The sequence below is a fragment of the Leptodactylus fuscus genome, chromosome 7 (genome assembly GCF_031893055.1).
Source record: "Leptodactylus fuscus isolate aLepFus1 chromosome 7, aLepFus1.hap2, whole genome shotgun sequence".
Lineage (NCBI taxonomy): Eukaryota > Metazoa > Chordata > Amphibia > Anura > Leptodactylidae > Leptodactylus > Leptodactylus fuscus.
In genome coordinates this window covers 27081348-27102312 of record NC_134271.1, presented here as the reverse complement: position 1 = coordinate 27102312, position 20965 = coordinate 27081348, and the positions used below count along the sequence as shown (strand labels likewise).

Genomic DNA, 20965 nt, shown 5'->3' with positions numbered 1-20965 from the left:
CACTACAGCCTCACTACAGCTATATTACACGTCACAGGGACAAGTGACATGTAATGTAGTTGCCCAAAGTTTGGTAGGTGAGTGCGGGGTGGAGCCAAGACCCGCTGCATGTCCTGCATAGTACTAGAATCCCGGACATACAGCAGATCCCGGCTCAACCCCGCACTTTGCTCACCTTATCCTGATGAGCAACAACCAAGCGTCAGTGTTGTACCGGCGGCAAGGTGTCAGCAGCTGCTGTGGAGCCTGGGGTTGAGCCAGGACCTGCCAGCCAGCTCCACAGCAGCTGCTGACTCCTCGCCGCCGGTACGCGGACCGGTGCAATATGCCCCACGGCCCAGTACTGGTCCACGGACCGGCGGTTGGGGACCCCTGCTGTAGACGGCCTTGTATCTCTTGTTCCTCCTCCCCGTTTCCTCTTCATAGACTGCCTTGTAATCTATTCTGCTTTATGTACAAAGTAGGGAACAAAATCACTCCGATAAGCAGGAATACTACTTAAAGACACATGCGCTTTTCTTTAGTGGCAGGCAGGGAGACAGCTGCACCGTAGAAGAAGACAGCTAGTATCTATTCCTCCCAACTTCCCCCATGTACATGCAGTAGACCTCTGCCAGACACGTCTCTCCAAAAGGAAAAAGATCAGTCTTGTTGAAAAAAGTTTTTCCAAAGACAGAGAACTCTATATTTCCACTTGTTGGACCTAGCTACCTAGATAGTCAGTGACTAAACAAAGAAGAAGACCTTCTCCTCTGTAGGCCACTGTTTAGGGACTTCTCGTCCTTCATCAGTACAGAACAGGTAGGGGTTGGCTGGGCGAGAAGTCTGTGAATATCTCTTTCATGGCTTACTTGTGGCACAGTGGTCACTGGAAAACATATACAAATTAGTTCTATTGCAAATGGAAGAAAACTGAGTCTGTAGCGCCACCTACTGGCAAAGTGTACAAGTCTTCCATTAGAAAAGTTTGAAGACTTATTATGCATTAAGATTTATTATGCATTGTATGACAGTTTTATGGCATACAAGGCATAAAAAGTTGCAAAGTCTCACAAATCAGCAATTCATACAAAAAAATGCAACTTTTTTTTTTAACTTCTGGGCTGCCTTCACCAATTCCCCCAAATTATCATCATGTACACTGGAGATCAGGCCTGCAGGAGGGTGCCCGGGGGTTATGATGCCAAGTAATAATGCCAGACTTTATAAGTGTGCCTATATGAGAGGTGCCAGGAAACAGATCAGACAAACATCAAGAAGAAAGTTCTCTAGGTCAATGATGCAAAGACGATTGTTTGGCCACACAACCAGAAGACAGACAGAATTTGATATCATTTGTAAAGCATAGCAGTTGCAATGTTATAATTTGGGGCTAGGTCAGTGCATTAGAATCAGGACAGTCGTCCATCATAGATGCCACCATGAATCCTTCATTCTGCAAGAGGGTACTTGAGGATAATGTGAGAATGCTGCCCACTAAGATGCTGCAAAATAGACCCTGTAAGCAAGAACCTCTAAAATAATATAAGGATTTTGCTACAAAACAAGTTATCCCCTACCCATATCCGCTTAGACCCCCACTGATCAGGAGAATAGGGCACTTGGTGTTTGCTATCTGAATAGGGCGGTGGTCAGGCTGGTGGGAATGCTAGAAATAGCCAAAGTACAGTGCTCGGCTATCCCAGGCACCCGCACTGAAACAAATGGAGTGGCGCGGACACACTGCCTGGCCATCTCTTTATTCAAAATAGGGGACCCCCATTCATTTGGGCCTAATCTGGAAAGGAAAGCCGCGTCTGTTGGAATGCCATGACAATAGCGCTAGCCAAGGGAGGCATTTTTTGGATCGGATTCCAGCTTTTTTTGCTGCAGATTTTGCTGCCGTTTTTTGAGCCAAAGCCAAGAATGGCTACAAAAAGAATGAGAAATACAGTATATAGGGAGTTCTTATACTTCTACCTTCTGCTCAATCCGCTCCTAAAAATTTCAAGCCAAATAATTCCCAATTCTGTGGGGGTTTACAATAAATGATAACACCTCTACAAATAACATCTATAGTGACCCATCATTAATAGATGATATCACAGCTTATCATCTCCATGTCCCTGCACGGGCCTAGAAAACTCGCAAAGAGTTGGCTCCAGCCTGTTATAGTCTAAAATGCCAAATTCAATGCCTCCTATATGGGGGTGAAGTCAGCGTCTGCGCACTGCGAGGTTTCCGGCATCTTAGTGACTCTGTGGTAGAAATAAAGGGAGGATACTCGACATAGAGAGAGGAACTGATAGATCTGAAGAAACCACAGTGACACTGCGAACAAGTCCTGAGAGCAGAGGACGCAGAGAGGGACTGACAACTACAGAGCGGGACAAGATGTCTTATACAGGACAGAAGAGATAGCCAAGGAGTCCGGGGAACTGATACAGCAAGAACCAAAGCCTGGAAAACATGGACGGCCAGAAGGGGCTGACCATCGACCATCTGATGGACGGAGCATTGGTCACATGGGTAAGAAAGCTTCTACGTTATTCATAAAGCTCTGTATTACCTGTATGTTGTATCATGTGCCGTATATATATATATATATATATATATTATACATGACGTATATCTCTATGAAGTGTCCGTGCAGAGCGCTGCATACATGGAGGAAATAATTGAGCAAATCCGTTTCCTAATTTCCAGACTTGTGCTTTCTTTCACCTCAGCTCCTCCCCCGCTACGTTATACAACAGTATACTCCTTTAGATAGACTGTATATTGCCTATGTACTCTGTTGAGCATGGACCATTGGCCTGTATATATAAGAGGCCAGCCTTGGTAGTGGGTCCTATGTATTTGTATACAGAAGTAGGAGTTCGGAGCTTCTCGTAGAGAGTTTATAGATTTTTATAGGACCACAGTATCTCAAGGCAAAAAGTTAGTACGGTACAGTACAGGGGCGAACTGGTACACTATAGAAACCATTGCTTGATAGCGCCACTCTATCATGTGTATATCGATGGGAGGGGGAAGGGGATTAAGGCTTGTACTCCAGAATTGTGACATCAAAAGTCCATTTCTTCACCCTTTACGTATATAGTGCAGGTGAGGTGTTTACATATGGTGCTGGGTTAGGAGCCGACCAGGTGCCATAGTCAGCGGGTGTCAGCTGTGTTACCTTGCAGGCACCCACCGCCATTGTTTGTCTACACTGATCGGACATTTTGCTGAATGCACAAGACCAAGTGTCATCCAAGTCCATTCCGTTATGTACTTACCTCTATGGAGATCATTGGATAGCACACTTGGATTAGAATGGGACAAAGCTGTAACACGCAACACAACTGCAACCGAACAGACAATGTGCAGGTGTATGGATCAGCGTAACCCATGAAGGGTCTGCACGGTTCATCCAACTGCTGTGGCCCTTTCTAAACAGCTGATCAGCAGAGGTGCGAAGAGTCGGACCGCCACCAATCTGATATAGATGGGCCAAAGAAAAGTCAACAATACTGTGAACCTGGAAAACCCCTCAAAAAATACAATTCTGTTGGGGAGACCCCATCACAGGTATCTTTTGTGTTTCCTGCTGGTATCAGCAGGCTATTTGGAGCGATGTAGCCGAAAAACAAAGCTCCAACTTCTATAGAAGTATATCCAAAAATGTAAGAGGTTTTCTGGGATTTTATTATTGTTGACCAATCCTTGGGATAGTATATCATTACTTGATCGGATCCAACAGATTGCAGGTCCTCTGCTCTTCAGATCCAGGTATGGAGACTACTGGCTGGAGGCATCTGAGGTACAAGGGCCAAGACAATGAAGTTTTCTGCACTATGGGAATTTTTTTTGTACATGGTCAATTCCCCCTCGTTTGGGCCTCAACGACCCCCCTTTTGTAACCTATGCACTTTATGTGCTGGCCTCACCCCTTTTAAGTGCCCAAGTGGTCACCTGCTGAGCCCGGGAGACTTGGCCAGTCTTCCAAGCAGTTACTAGACTCCCAGATCTTTTCAGGAACCTCTTAGACATACCAGGAGGGTTGGCAAGTATTCTGTACATTGTGTAGTATTTCTACAGTATAAGGGTCTCAGCTTCCTGTACAAAGACCCCAGCATGTGGGGAAACCTCATAATAATGGACGTTCACTTTAAGTACATAAGTAAGTAAGTAAGTGACCATAGTGTTACTTATACCCACGTTGCAACATCAGATTATCTCCCCATCTGCGTCCCTTCCTCATTTCGCCTTTGTGTCACCAGAAGTGAATTATCAACAATGTGACTGCGGCCTACAATGTACACAAACTACAAACCAGGGTCAGCAAGACTGCAACCCCCTCCGGATATATACGCTGACATCACTGGTGCCAGATGGGTGAATCACATGAAAATACAATGTGCACGCTGGGGGTTAGCGTTTCATAACAGCTGGAGAGCTTCGGCCATCTTGCCTGAACAACTCTGCTCTGTTAACAGCATTTAGTGATCTGCTTTACAGCATAGTCATGGCCGTAGGTAGCAGCAATCATCTGAAGCCGACTCATTGAGGTCTATAGGAGAGTTTTCTAGACTTTTTTTTGTGTCAGAAACTCTGTCAATTCTGCGATGAGGTGGAATAAAGTTCTCAAAGTTTGAATCAGAACACGAAAAGAGAAACAATAATCGAATGTGCAAATCAAAGTAAAACCGCTATAAAGAAGCATTCAGTGTGAATTCATACCAAGCACCTCTGCAGTATTTTTTCCATTTTTTTTTAACTTGTGTTTCCTTACCCCTAGGACATAAGGTAGGATTTTGGAAAGTCAAGTCAAATATGTAGCAGAGTTAACCCGAACTATTGAAATTGGTAAAATGGCTATGGTGGAACCAAAGGAATGTAAATCAATCATGTTTTTCCTCTCACTTGTCATTGGTTCTTGTTGTCTTCTGTGATAAGATATCTCGCTGCAGCCGTTTAACCACTTGCAGAAGTTCGGGTTAACTCTAGTACGTCTGTAATGTATACACATACTAGCCTGTGCCTGTGACTTCATCTGCGTGTTGTTGGCTAGGTGATCTGCCTATATTCAGCAAATTGGTGTTTCGGCAGCTCTCAAGCTGTCCTGCTGCTGAACTTGTTCCTCGCGTTGTGCCTGTGATTGTTCCAGCATTTCAGCAGCTTGCTGGGACGCCATATAATAAGTGTGTTGTTGGTGTTGATGATCCGCCTGCTCCAGTGTTTTGGCAGCTGTCAAGCTGTCCTGCTGCTGAACTCGTTCCTCATGTTGTGCCTGTGATTGTTCCGGCATCTCAGCAGCTCGCTGGGAAGCCATATAATGAGCGTGTTATTTGCATGGATGATCTGCCCTGAGCATCGCTTGAGGAGAACTTTGAGACTTCTGAATACCCTTATAGGGGTCGTTGTTTTAGAATTTTGCAACAAATTAGATTCTGTTTTCCAGGCATGTTTAAAATAGCCAAAGTGCCAATTTGGATTAAAGGGGGTTTCCCATGTCAGTGTCTCAGCACTGGAGAAGATCTGATAATATGTAGATGCTTGTACACAATGGACTCAGGGTTAGTGTGTGTTTACATAGATAACAGACCTGGCTTTATCAGCAACCTCCAATTAACTGAGATAAGCTGCAGCCAACAGCAGTGTAATATAGTATGTGAACATAAATTCATAACAGTCGTGAAGCAATGTCATACACTGGGATAAAAAGTATCCTATGGGTTAATCAAAGTTAAAAACTATCTATGTGCCAAATCTCATCCAAATCCATTCAGCAGTTTTTGCGTGATCGAGTAACAAACATCCAAACGTTCACATTTATAATATTAGTAGGATTAGTAGGATAGTAGGATAGGAAGGATAGGATATATATCTCGGGATTGCTGTCTTGATGGTTTATTCTACAGGTTGCACCAAAAATAAACCATAAACACAAAGTCCTAGCCTTGGGTCAGGCTGAGCTTATCTCAGCCCAGGAAAACACAGTTACAATGTGATCGGCAACCTGTTATACTTGCAGTTATCCAGGAACGTTCAGCAGTGTCCTCTCTCCTTCCCCAGGCTGAGAGTCCTGAACTTCTTCATTGAGGAGTCACCTAAGCAGACACTTAGCGAGGTTTATTAAGCAACCCAAACCTTGGCCTGCACTGCTAGATGACGTAGAACCTTCTCTCTCCCCCCCCCACTACAACACATTAACCATCTTTCAGATCTTACACATAATGGAACAGTAAAGAGATAGATATAGGACCAAATGCCTCACAAACTAATAATAGCGACATGTAGGGTCTTTTAAGGGAGTTTTCCAAACCAAAATGGTGTCTTCATACTGATAAGCTATCCACGGGATCAGACATCATCAGTATATGATCTGTGAAGTCCGACACCTGAACCCTGCACAGATCAGCTGTTCAGCAGCCTCCAGGTCCTGAACGTTGGGGCAGTGGGTGGGGAGCGTGTGCAGGCTGCTCCTATTACTTGAATAGGACCCTGAAAAATCACCTACTGATAACCTATTGGTATGGAAAATCCATTTGGGGGAAGAAAACCCCTGTAATAGGAGGAGAAACATACATTTCTGCTCAGAATCCAATAAAGCAATGCAGATTAATCATGTTTATATGGATATGCAAATTAGCCTTCAAGCGCACTGAGGGCGGGGCAGTGGTAAAAAACAACCACAGCAATAGTGAACATATTGTGGGTTTAAAACACAGTACATCTGAAGCCCCACGTTGCGGAAACGCAGCTTTTTTTTTTTTTAAGTAGATAGTGAGCCCCATATTGGGATCACAATGTGCATTTATTTATTTTTTTTCATTTAAGTATGTCTTTGTAGAATGGGAGGAAATCCACGCAAACACGAGGAGAACATACAAACTCCTTGCAGGTGTTGTTCTTGGTGGGATTTGAACTCAGGATTCCAGTGCTAACCACTGCGTCACCGTGTTGCCCCCTGGAAATGCAGCTTTTTTTTGTTGCAGATCTTGCTGCGGTTTATTGAGCCACGTCAAGAATGGCTACAAGAGTAATGGGAAATCTATAGGAAGTTCTTATACTTCTACTTTATGCTCAATCCACTCCTGACTTTGGCTCAAAAAACCACAGCAGAATCTGCAACAAAAAAGCTGCGTTTCCGCAACGTGGAGCCTCATCCTACAGGTCACTTTGGCTGCCGGTTTTATTGGCAGCAGGTGGATGGGATTTGGATAAATCCTCTCCGTAATGTTACTCCTGTAGATCACAGAGCATTAGTTTGTTGGGTTAACCCTCTGAGATCACTCACCATGTCGCCCTGGTCTTATGTAGTATCTGAGTGCTTGGAGGTCACGTATGCCTCATTGCTGGTTTCAGAGAGTAGTGGCGCTGTGTCAAACGTAAAGCTTCTTCATGTTGTATATTAATGGTGTCTACAAGCAGGAAGCAAAGTGTATTCCCTATTCCTCTGGTTCAGTATTCGTTCTGCAAAAGTCCCTCTAATAAATGATTCATTTACAGAAGTTGCGGCTTCTGACAGAAAATGTTCCACTTGATGGGTTGAAGGACATTTCTGCTTCTTGCGCTATAGAACGTAATACACACCATTTATTCATTGATACCTGCAATAAAATCCATTACTGGCGGCCAGACGACGCTAAACAGAACATAGATAAAGAAGGATCTCTTTACCTCTATCTACAGAAAACGTGGGTGTATACAAATTAAAAGCAAATTGTTTCTTCTGTCCATAACTATTCATCTAGAACCCATGAAATGTGTTTTAAATAGGTCCTTTCACCACTTTCAACAAGTCCAGTTCAACCTCTAAGCCCTGCTCCATTGATTCTGGTACAGTTGGAATTTTCTCTCTAGCCCCCACCATTCCTGAGTAATCAATACTGTTCGTTTTGGTGCCTGATATGCAATTTGGGCTCTGTACTGTCAGGAGAGCGGTGTCAGGCAGGAGCAGACAAGGGTTGTGACACTGAGCTCAGAAACTGGCTGCCTGTGATTGGAGATCTGAATCACACGCCCCCTGTCTGACACCGCCCACCTGCAGTACAAAGCTGATATAGCATATCAGGCACCAAAACTAACTACACTTGTTGCTCAGGAACAGTGAAGAATAGAGAGAAAATTGTAACTGTACTGGAATCAGTGGAGCAGTGTCTATTAACACATGCTTAGAACTTGTATTCCTGGAGGTGGAGAAAGATCCTCCTTAAATGGAGTTTCCACTTCCATGGAGTTGTGTATAAGTTGGCCATTCCTGGTGGTTTAGCGCTACTATAACATATACATCTAGTGATGTACAATACATGTGCGGCCTTTAAAGGGGTCCTATATATAAGCTGCTCCTCCAGTCTCGTTTGCTGGAACCCACAACAATCAACCGTGTCTGTGGGGGAACCTGGTGGTGAGCACTGCAGCGCCCCCAAAAGGGAATAGAAGGATAAAACATTTTCATTTGAAATGGATTGGCTGTCTCTAGAATTGGTGCTCTGTGTAGTCACTCTATTGTCGGAGGTCCCTGCCAAGGAATCCCAGTTTGTTAATTGCTTGACATTTCTGTTGGTCTATTATCTACCAGTGGAACCAAGAAGCGGGTACGATGAAGTTCAGCACGGCCAATCCTTCTTTCCTAGAGTAGGGAGTCCCCAGTACACATAAGATAGTTGTCTGTCCCAATGAAATTGTCATGCTTGACCAATTTTACTCATTTGTGTATGGTGGTCTTAGAGGGGTTTTACTACTGAGTTCTGACCTCCGGGAGTCCCAGAGCTCAAGAGTAGAGGGGCTTACAAATTCTTTTGAGAGCAATGCTCCATTCGGGTATGTCTCAGGCAGATATGTAAATTATTACAAGTGTGGTCTGGTCAGAAACTGGATCTTGCCACAAGAAGGGAGAAGATTCAGTGTAACTTGTCAATTATTCATCGATATCTTTGTTCTCTCTAGATCACTACTTCTAAGCATAGTCAAGAGGGCGGTCCTATCAGAAACTAACAACCTGCCATATATAAAGATGCAAACAGAGATAAGTGTCAGTCACTGATAGAACCACCTCTATGACTAGCGGACAACTTAGTAGGAGCAAAGATGTATCAATCTACTCTGCTCCTCCTGCTCTATAACATGCTGAAGACTGAACTACATTTACATGGTGACAGGTTCCCTCGACATATATACATTTTAGTCTCACTGAAATGCTTGCATAGTCCAAATCGGTCAACTACTACAACAGTGATTCAGAATTCATACACTTTGGCAGTGGTGTGGATGCCTTGTAACACTTGCAGCGCCCGGAGTCCAAGGTTCGAATCTGACCATCTGCAGGGACTTTGTGCGCCTTCCCTTGGTTTATGTGGGTTTCCTCTGGGTCCTCCAGTTTCCTCCCACACTTCGTAGAAATAAACAAGTCTTGGATTCTCTCACTAGGTGGTTTCCATTTGCCAAATCTAATGACTCCTAAACCACAAACCATCATAAGATTGTAATGAAGACAATAATAATGAAGAAAAGGACATTTGTGTGCCGGCTATGACTGTGTCCTATTGTGTACAAACATCTGTCATATCTTAGGCTAAGGCCCCACATGGTGTCCCGCAGCGCTTTATACAGAAAGTTTGCAGAGGTTTCCTCTGAGGATTTTCAGCTTCAGTGGGGAAACCACTGGCATTTCCATTGACATGCTGCAATTACTAAAATCGCAATGGTTTTGGAAATCGCCACGGATAAAAGTACAGTCCCAGTAAGTGACAACGCCCTCGGTGCTGCAAAGAGCTAGTTTGCATATTGACAAAAGCAGTGATACTTCAGCAACAGGGGCAGCGATTCACCAGGGGAAAACACTGTAACCTGTCTATCTGCAGGGTGGGGTTGATATGCTGGATTCTGGTGATAGACTCCATTTACTAAAATCTGTAGTCATTATTTATTTTCCCTCTAATCCTCAGATCCGAACCTTCGAGCAATCTTGTGCATTTGACTGTGGCCCTCTATCTCCTATGAAAGATCCCCTGAGAGAGTATCTGCAGCTGACCACAGGAGGCGCCCTGCACTACATCATGAGCTTCATGTAAGAGAAGCTCTCAAAATGGTTTTATCTATTCAGTACAATTATGGACATATTACAAGATTTTGGTGTTACATATTGTACTACGGCTATAAGACAGAGCTGTTGCATTGTGTCTACTATTAATAATTGTCTCTTTATTAGTGACTCCAGTCCATACCATGGAAATGTGGATCTCCATGGGCTGAAAATGAGGCTGCGATCTTATTACCAGGTAATTTGATGTAAAGTACCTTTCTGACAGAGGAGGATAGACCAATAGGTAGAGGTAGCTATTACGACTGGCTGACTATGCACATTAGATAGCTGTCAGCTACGCCATCTAAGGTGTATGGCCTGAATGACCTTCTCAAATAGAAGAAATATTAAAAATTATGAGTTTGGTAAGGACAAGCTGATTCAGGGTTTTATACTGACTGCCAGTTTGGAGTCGGGAAGGTTTTTTTTTCCCCTGACATGGGGCAATTGGCATCAGCATCATTGGCCTTCCTCTGGATCAACATTGACGGGTTATAGGTTGGGCTTGATAGACCTGTGTCTTCATCCTACCTCATCTACTATGTAACTATGGACAGCTAACATTGTGTGCACTGGCATTAGCTGTGACAATATTAAGAGTCTCCGGCCACTTAGTAATTAGAGATGAGCGAACAGTAAAATGTTCGAGATTCGATATTCGTTTCGAGTAGCCCCTCAATGTTCGACTACTTGAATCGAATATCGAACCCTATTATAGTCTATGGGGGAAAATGCTCGTTTCAGGGGTAGGCAACGTTCGATCAAATTATACTTACCAAGTCCACGAGTGAGGGTCAGGCTGGATCCTCCGAGAAGTCTTCTCCATGCAGCGTCCCCGCGGCGTCTTCTGGCTCTGAATTCACTCTGCCAGGCATCAGGCCTGGGCAGAGCCGACTGCGCATGTCCGCACTACAAGCGGACATGCACAGTCGGCTCTGCCCAGGCCCGATGCCTGGCAGAGTGAATTCAGAGCCGGAAGACGCCGCGGGGAAGCTGCACGGAGAAGACTTCTAAAGGTAGGAGAAGAACCAGCATTGATTGGCCGACTGTATAGCATTCGGCCAATCAATGCTGGTTCTGCACCGAACTTTTCCATTCGAATAGCAAGTGGTACTCGATCGAGTACGAGTACTTCAAATACTGTAGTATTCGATTGAATACCTACTCGATCGAATACTACTCGCTCATCTCTATTAGTAATACTGGCACATTGCGGGAGGTTTTGTGCACCATAATTTAAATCTACCCCTCACTTACTTGACTTTATACTGCTGAACAACTGCTGTTTTTTTTGCCAATAAAGGATTAATTTTCTCCTTTCTGACAGTGGAAGGCTGTATATCATAAATCTTCTCCTTTCTGACAGTGGATGGCTGTATATCATAAATCTTCTCCTTTCTGACAGTGGAAGGCTGTGTACCATAATTCTTCTCACTCTTAAATCTCATAAATTTATGAGCACAGACTGTCAGCCATCATAAGAAATCAGGATGGAGATCAAAAAAGTTTATCCAGCCATAGTATTGAGTGTGACTGGTGGAGCCCTATGGCTTCTGTGACAGGTAGAAGTTGCAATCACTGTGACCCCTACAGTTACCACAGTGAAACATACACCACAAGAGGAATGGTAACACCTAGACGTTAATTTATTCATATAGTACTGGATTTTTTTTTACAGGTTTGTAAAAAAAAGATGGTGCTCTGTTGTTACTATATAGTAACTAAAATACAGAAATGGTTAAAAATCGTCCTTAAAGTGATAAATGAGCCACAAATGGGAAGTGAGTCAGAGGTCTAGTGTATGATGTTAGGTGAAGCGATCTTATCTTGAGTACTAAAAATACATGATGTATGTGGTATGACTGCCGACTACTAGAGATGAGCGAGTAGTATTCGATCGCATATTCGATATGTTTAACCCCTTGGTGTTCGGCTGCTTACACGAATATCTATGGCAGGGAGATATTCGATCGAATATTCAATGTGTTTAACCCCTTGGTGTTCAGCTTACATGAATATCTATGGCGGAGAGATATTCGATCGAATACTACTCGCTCATCTCTACTTACTACATCTTACACCGTAAAGATGTGCAGAATTCTGAAATAATCTCAATATATTCTAATCTGTTCTAGGATGAACTCCAGCAATTGATCCTGACCTCACTTCCAGACACACATCTTATCTGTCAGGATCCAGTCTCAGGTCAGGAATGTAATAAACATCACCATCAATTGCCCGTAGTATGTGAATACCTATACACTATGTCATAATTCCCCCTATAGATGCCTCTCTACGAGAGATGGAGAAGATGTTATCACTGATGCTTGGAGCTTCTGTTCAGGTAACGCGAGGCATCTACAATGGTTGTGCATGTCATTAATAAATCTTGAGGTTTTTTGGACCCCACAATTGCTATGTCTAAGCACATTTCTAAACTTTCCTGTAAGGCTTTAAAGGGATTCTACCATTAAACTACCTTTTTTTCTAATTACGACGTCGAAATAGCCGTAAGAAAGGCTATTCGTCTCCTATCTTTAGATGCGGTCTCCGCCGCGCCGTTCCGTAGAAATACCGGTTTTAACCGGTATGCAAATGAGCTCTACGCAGCAATGAGGGCGGGCCCCAGCGCTGAAACACCGATGAGCGCGTCCCCATTGCTGCCCAGAGCTTTTTCCTGCGCCGCCTCCTTCTTCTGCAGCAACGCCGCCTCTTCTGGCTTCTCTTGCTCTTGTAGTTCTATACAGGAGCATAGAGAGGCCACCCCAAAATGGCCGCCGGCCAGCTCCTGTATTGAACTGCAAGAGCAGCTACCCCAAAATGACCGCCGGCTGGCTCCTGTATTGAACTGCAAGAGCGGCTACCCAAAAATGGCCGGCGGCCATTTTGGGGTGGCCTCTCTATGCTCCTGTATAGAACTACAAGAGCAAGAGAAGCCAGAAGAGGTGGAGTTGCTGCAGAAGAAGAAGGCGGCGCAGGAAAGACCTCTCGGGCAGCAATGGGGATGCGCTCATTGGCCTTTCAGCACTGGGGCCCGCCCTCATTGCTGCGGAGAGCTCATTTGCATACCGGTTAAAACCGGTATTTCTACGGAACGCCGCGGCGGAGACCACGTCTAAAGGTAGGAGACGAATAGCCTTTCTTAAGGCTATTCCGACGTGGTAATTAGAAAAAAAAGTAGTTTAATGGTAGAATCCCTTTAAGCAGTTACGCTGAACAACTGTGCGCCAGATAATAATTCTGCCAATTTTTTGTGCATTTGGAGACCAAAGTCTGCCATATTTTGCTCAGTCAAACGCAAATAAGTTCTCCATGATAGAACAAGGGAAACTTCCCTCTAGCACCAACTTTTGGAAGGTATCTCCATATAGATCAATGCTTGGTTTTCCAAGAAACCTAATGATGTTGGCAGGACTTAAAGCCAAACAACAATATCTCATCCTAAAGGAACAGAAACCAATCTGCACACCATCTTTTCAGGGGGTTATTGCCCCTTATCAGTGCAAAGCAGGGTACTGGTTGGGTAGGTAAGAGGTCATACATGTAGGTCAGAACTACAGTGGGTACTATATCTCATTAGAGAGATTATCTTTCTATTACATTACATTACAGCTGTCAGCGGAGAGAGAGGAGATGTCCGGTTTTGACTTTAATCTTAAATAATGTCATTATTTTTCTTAGAAATCCTGGAATTGATCTATAAAGAATTACCTTCCAAAAGGTGGTGCTAGAGAATCTTTTCCTTGTCTCATCAATTTACAACTTCCTTTCCCAGAATTCCTAGTAATGCATGGTCTGTAAGACTCTACACACCACAAGCTAGTCTGCAAAGGTGACATCTCCCTAAGGAGTGAAGATGAGGAGTAGAGCAGATCTCTACAAATCTCATCCATATACTGTGACTAAATCCTGCAGAGCAAAGTGACCTGTGCTGTGGTTACTGTCGGTTATTGCTGGGGGTTTCACCTACGGCTTACAAACTTTGCAATGTAAAGGTTGAAAGCTGTGGGAGACACCAGACTATCCATGTGGTAACCATTTCAGTAAAGTGTCCACTTTTTCTTGTTCTTTGTATCTTTGCAGGGAGAAGGTCGTGAAGAAATAATAGGTGGAATTCGTGGTCTTAGTCTTGATTTCCAAACCAAGTTGGCAGAGAAAATTCAGGAGGTGAATCTACCGTTTATGTATTAGTGAACTGTCTGTCTTCCTCTTTATCACCTCTTACGTAATGTCTGAGGCTACGATCACATCTAAGGACTATAATGGGGTCCGTCAGGTGTCCAAAGCTTTTATTCTGAAACTGGTGGAGACAAAGGTCGTTCATAAAGGACGCTGTTTTCTGGCCAGGGTACCTGAATGACGGAGAGCTGGATGGGTAAAACAGGGTGCCACTGGCGGTCCCCTTCGGGGACCACTGGTGTATATGGGTAACTGCTGTTTTAGCAGTCCGGCTCTCTGTCTTTCGGGTCCCTTGGCGGACCCAAATGATGGAGGCCAATGTGCAGATGTAAACTTAGACTTATCTGTCTCTTCACTCATTCTCTACTGACGGTTCTTTCTTCTTTCTTCGAAGATGACTCAAGACTCTCAGAAAATATTATCTCTACCAGGGCCAGAAATCTGCCAGCTCTCCCATTCTGACTTGGAAGACGTGGTCCATGTGTTATGTGCTCATTTGAAGAATATCCTGAAGCAGAGAGATGATGCTTTAGAGGTAAGAACACGGCTACTTGGCAAGCGATTGCATTCTACTATATCCAACATAGATCTACTTTTGATAGTAGATGTTTTATCTTGGTTACACAATTCTCTCTATACACTGTTGCATGAAAAAGCCCCACAAGGGTGTCAGTTTTTGAAATCCTTGCCCTGGCCAGGCCTCATCCAAGGTCTTTCATATATCTTGATTTTCATTTCTACTGTACATTCACACTGCAATTGATCCACTAAAAACACTTAATCTTATGCTGCCCTCCGGGGTCAAGTGTCTAGTAAATATGCAGCGAAAATCCAATTGTGAAAGGGTAGAGGGTCTCTTGTAAAGTGGCCATTGCATAGCCAATATTTTTGCTTAAATCGTACAAATTCAGCTATTGTAAAATTTCAGTAATAAACAGTCATGTCCTTACAGCGGCTGTCAATCATCAGATGTGACCAAGAGACCAGACCATCGGATCCTAGATCTCAAACAGCGACTCAAAATGTCATTTCTGACCCAAATGCATGGCAGAATCACTCTCTGCGCATAGCCGATCTACAGAGCAAGTTACGTCGTGTACGACAAGAGCTGTAAGTCATACGTAGACTAATAGATCTTGAGCGATCGGGATTGGAAATGTTCGGATTCCGATCGGCGATCGAGTAAATTTCACAATCGCGATTGGAATTCCGAACCCAATCTTTTCGGGCGGGATCGAGATCGGAGGTTATTTCCCACAATGCTTGGCTACTGGCCAATCATTGTGGGAAAAGCTTAGCACCCATAAGAATGAATGGAAGCGGCCGACCGCTTAACCCCCTGCGTGCCGGCTGCATCCATTCATTCCTATGGATTTACCGCAGCCTGCCACTCTTCTGCTTCGTCCCTGTTTTACCTTATAGTCAGCTGAATATACGGTAAAACAGGGACGAAGCAGAAGAGTGGCAGGCTGCGGTAAATCAGTGTGTGCTGCGCTGCTGTGAGGATGACAAGGCAAGTTCGCGAGTAGATAGATACTACTGTACATTGACTTCGCTAAACTTACCTGCACATAAGTGCTGCTGCTGCCCTCTTCTGGTCCGGTCCTTTCTCCTTCACATGCCTTCAGAGCGACCTGCGCCCCCCGCTTCCCTAGACTAGTATTATAGAGATGCTGGGAGAAGGCGGGGCTTGTGGCTTAGGAGAGTGTGGGCGGGTACTGGGAGGGGAGACGTGAGTGATGCACTCACGTCTTCCCGCCCACTCTCCTAAGCCACAACAAGCCCCGCCTACTCCCATCATCTCTAACACTAGCCTAGGGAGGTGATGGTGCTCTGAAGGCCTATGAAGGAGAGACCAAGACCGGACCAGACCAAGAAGAACTGGGGGCGGCAGTGGATCTATGCAGGTAAGTGGACACCAGGGGGATTTTTTTTTTTTAATCACTACACAGTGTGGAGTCCAAAAATTGTTTCAATTTTTGGACTACATGCTGTGTAGTGAATAGGATAGTTTTTAAAATCCGATCTTCGATTATTAAAAAAATCCCATTGACTTGCATTTGGATCGGAATTGGGATCAGGTTCGAATGGAAAATGATCGGAAAGCGGATTTTAAAAAGGATCCTGAAATTTCAAGATCGGCTCAACCCTAGCTGTAATTCTGTAGAATATAAGTTCCATCTGGACTTACCCATAGGTTGGACTGTCTCCGATACCATTGTATGTCTCTGTTTTGTAGGTTGAGCTAATACTTGTGTTACAATGTATACAGTCCTGAAATCAATCTGTATTTTCTCTGTATTTTCTAAGGGAAGAGAAATCGGAGGAATTACTTGACAGTCAACAACAAGTCCAATTACTAGAGGTGGAATTAAGAAAAATGCATCAGCAGGTACAGTACAAGATGGGACCCATCCGATTGTAAGTGTAAGAGGGGATCTACCTTTTGGCTACTCTGTCCTTATTAGTCAGACTGGATAGTATTACATGGTCACCCATTATCTGACTGGCCATCATGGTCAATGAAGCCAAGCTCATTCTAAAAGTTTCTTATTTCTGTGACTTTTTCCTGGGTCTGAAACAACAAAAAGCACTACATTAAATAGTTCCCATTGTTTCCCGTTGAATGTCTACACTGTTTTTCAATGTATATCACTTCACGAATAACCAAGTTCCTCTCTTTGCTCTCGAGGTCCGCGAACTCTCCCAGTTGGCTGCACAGTCTCGTGGTTATCGTGATGAACTTGATGCTCTAAGAGAGCGCTCACGACGCTCTGAGGGACAAGTGAATGCTCTCACTGAGAAGTTACGCAACATGGACTTCATCCAGCGAGCTCTACAGGTTGGCCACGCATATATAGAAAGACGTAACTTAGGCTTCTACCTACCTTATGCCATTTAGAAGAGTGGTACATTTGATGTGGCAGACGGACCATTAGGGCCTCTGGGTCCATGGTCCATAGTGACTGTTACCTCCGCACCTCCTGTAGCTTTGCCACTGCATATATGACTTGGGATTTCATATGTATATAATGTAGTCAGTAACTGTAGGCAAATAAGATTTTGCAATAGGTTCATTTTTTGATGGTCAAAGAATGACTAAAATCACACCAAGATATAACAAAAAGTGTTACAGGTCTTACAGAAGGTGAGTAGTTTTTCATGCCATGAAATGAGGAGCCCTGTTGTATATTATGCACTGATATACACCCATCTCACATGATGACATCCAAAATTTACTGGGAACCTTACTCATCGTTCCAGTTGAGGCTGGTAAAAAAACGAAAAAGCCCCATGTGTGTTGGACTACACTTGTAGGCCAGTTGTTCTGACAAATGCTGGATATTGGCTTATGGCTAGAAACCTTCACAGATGACGTCCACCCTGGATACTTTGTAGAGGGGCAGACTTTACGAAAACAGTTCTTTATCTGGTCATTGCTGTATAGTCTAATCTATAGTTGGGGACAGTGACCATACAGGACTCCCTCACTGGAGGCGGACATACCTAATACAGCAGGTCATCTCCATGAGTTATGGTGGGAAATACTGAATGTAACCCACTACCTTTGTCAGAATGGCCATGGGCTTGCTTTGTAAGGTCATAATTCAACACACTGACGTTCAACTTTAACTACAGAATTCTGAACTCAGAGAACCGCCAAACACACAACTCTTGCGATAGGAACACACTCCCTCAATGTAGCTTATCCATTCTGGTATATAATGTAGAGCAGGGGTGCTCACACTTTTTGAGCATGTGAGCTACTTTAGAAACTGACCAAGGGATAAGATCTAATACCTACTTCTTGTGGGCGGGGGTGGGGCGGGCCAGGGGCGGGTGTGGGTGTGGCTGGGGCGGGCCAGGGGTGGGGTCTGTGGGCGGAGCGTGAGAGCAGGAGACAGCTCTCCGGTGTCTGCTTGTTCACATCAGCCCTGACTGCGAACGAGTGCAAGGCCCCGGCCTGCCAGTGTCCGGAGATGATTCTCAGCCTGTGCTGTCAACAAGCAGACACCGATCCCATTATTGACCCATACGTCCTGCGCGATCGACCGGTAGATCGCGATCGACGTATTGGGCACCCCTGATGTAAAGCTTCTCTCAGTAAGGCACACTTTGCTAATGCTAAATGAAAGGCATGTCTTCACACATCCTTGGTGGAAAGTCCTGTACACAATATGGCAGTACGCCATCTCATTTCATTTCAGCATCTGCTGGATTTTATCATGGCCAAATTCTTTACTTGGAATTTAAGATTGTGACATTGTAGTATTATATTTGCAAGGACAAAAGTCAGCATGGAGGTTGGCAGTATTGTCATTAACCGACTGCTTCACCCCAAGTATGAAAAGTAGCGCTATCCTCCCAAGTTTGTTCAGGCTGTACAATCAACATCAGGCTAAGCGAAAATGACTCTGCACAGAGAACTAAATGATCCTGAAGCCTCCTTTCTCTTTTTAGTTGCAGTTGCTATGACTCCTAGTATCTTTTCTATCTGCTATTCTGCGGTTGTATGTGTTCCTTCTTGTAATATATTACTGTATTATCTATACTGCTGTAACACACTGAATTTCCCCATGGTGGAACTATTAAAGGATTATCTTATGTTATTATCTTAACCTGGGCATTATATGTACCCTTGCCAACTGTACCACCTAGCACGCAGTAACCTTCCCCATGCCAACTGTCAGACTGAACAAGGGGCAAGGGATTCTAAATAGAAATACATTTTATTTTTCACTGGTATCTGGATATCAAGAAATATTGTAATTTGGAGTCTACTTATAGGAGGAGAAGGAGTTCTCAAAAAGTGTCTTGGAAGATAAAGAAGTTTTGGAACATCAACTTTCTGCAGAAAGAGAACGCTCAGAAAGACTGCGAATGTGCGAGAGAGAAAAGCAGCTACTCGAAGAAAAACTCAAGAGAGTTGAAATGGTATCATAGTTCTTATTACATCTTTTACTTTGTCTCATCTGTCCTGTGGCTCATTCTCATTTCTACCCACGTATAGCTGTCCAGTACATCGTGCCAAGTGTTTACCAAGTCTGTATTGTATGTGTGATAAGTATAACTGTCTTATTTCAGGAGAGAGACTCAGAGACCCAAAGAGTGCAGAGTCTTCTCCATGATAATCTCACCCTGGCAGAGGAGATACGAATGCTACGAGAAGAAACATCTCAAGTTTGGGAGAGAGTCTATGAGACGGATGGGAATATAGTCCCAAAGTGGGAAATACGACCGGGGACTGAGAGGGAGCAAAGTTGGGATAGTCAGGAGTCAGAAGCTGAATGTAAGTATTAGGAAAACTATGAATTGTGATCCAGTACTCAAAGGTTTCATTAGAAGTTTTTTGGCTTCTCCGAATCTTCTTGGACTGTTTCGTATGAAGTATGTCTGTTTAAGATAATTTCATTTTTTATTGTACTTTACAGTGTTAGACCTAAACTCGGAGATGTCTCAGGCGTTTCTTCGTTTGGAGAAAGAAAATCAGTATCTGAGAGAGAGACTACAGGTCCTGTCTGGAGATAAAATGGCACCCGAGAATACGGGACAATATCCTATAGGGCTAAAGGAGCAAGAGGATCAGGTCTCAGACAAGCTACGGGACCTGTGCGTCAGAGAGGTAAGAAAAGTGGAATAAATGGATAAAGAAAAAAACTAGAAAGATAATAGGTCATCCGGTACACAATGTGTGACCTCACTACCGAAATATCACCCAGTTGTTGGTGAGATGTAAAGGCAGAATTAGTCTGGACATAAGACATCATAGACTGCACAGACCTTTCTTTGGCTGTACCAATAATTGGCCCCTTTTAGTGTTATACTGTATTCAGAAGCCAAATCAAAGTTAAATCGAAATACATTGGTGTTACCCTTGGTTCAGATCTACATTTGGTAATCCATTTGGAGAGTCTGCATGGGAACCTCCCGATTGGACTACCGAACGCATTTGCAAGCGATGTGCAGTGAAACCACACGGACCCCATAGACCATAATGGGGTCCTTGTACTTGCTGTGAGATCTCCTCACGAGTCATGCAGACAGAAAAGTAGATTGTGAACTATTTTCCTGTCCGCATGTTTCCTGTGGAGATCTTGCAGATCTTGCAGGATTACCAAATGTAGATGTGAACAAGGCCTGACTCACCAAACAACCCCTGCATTTGTATGGGCTCCCAGAGATTGGTGGGGCCCTGGTGACCACATATCGACGGCAGTCTTTATAAATTACCTATTGGATTATTTCATTAGGAAACAGCCAATACTAATTAAAACTTATCTCTCTTTGCTCCTGACTCTTCCTCTTAAGCCCAAGCGGTTCCTGCACATGATGTCCTGATGCTGTCAGTGTCTAGACATAAACTGTAGCAGCCCCTGAAGCCACTCCATGATGGCAGTGCCAGGGCCTCACAGCTGATATAGCAGGCAAGAGGGGACCATTAAGAGGGCCTTATACTGTGTGTGGGGACACTAAGGGGGAACTTTGCTTGGGGCCCCAGAAATGTAAAATCCATCCACTGCATGGGGTTTTACAAATGGTGAGTCCCAGACATGACCACCTTTGTGGCTACTGAAGTTTTAGAGACAATAAACTGCATTGCGAGTTTGACGTTCTTTCCTTACGTGACCCACTGTGTGCATCAGAGGAGCAGAGAAAAGGGCAGTGCTCCAGAGGAGAGCACATAACTCTACAATTAAACTGCCAGTAAGTTATTCTGGACACAGATGCTTGTAA

General features: G+C 44.1%; 1 protein-coding gene across 1 annotated transcript in view; it reads left to right on the top strand.

Annotated features, from left to right (window-relative positions):
* Positions 1-2377: 2377 nt before the first annotated feature.
* Positions 2378-20965, top strand: part of CCDC88B (coiled-coil domain containing 88B) — a 29479-nt gene continuing 10891 nt past the window's right edge. Inside the window, exons 1-13 of the mRNA XM_075281465.1 lie at positions 2378-2508; positions 9915-10036; positions 10178-10247; positions 12187-12256; positions 12337-12395; positions 14135-14218; positions 14625-14765; positions 15183-15340; positions 16541-16622; positions 16923-17072; positions 19019-19165; positions 19316-19520; positions 19663-19853. Of these exons, the coding sequence (XP_075137566.1) occupies positions 2449-2508; positions 9915-10036; positions 10178-10247; positions 12187-12256; positions 12337-12395; positions 14135-14218; positions 14625-14765; positions 15183-15340; positions 16541-16622; positions 16923-17072; positions 19019-19165; positions 19316-19520; positions 19663-19853 (1539 nt within the window). The 5' untranslated portion in view covers positions 2378-2448. The remainder of the gene's footprint in view (positions 2509-9914; positions 10037-10177; positions 10248-12186; positions 12257-12336; positions 12396-14134; positions 14219-14624; positions 14766-15182; positions 15341-16540; positions 16623-16922; positions 17073-19018; positions 19166-19315; positions 19521-19662; positions 19854-20965) is intronic.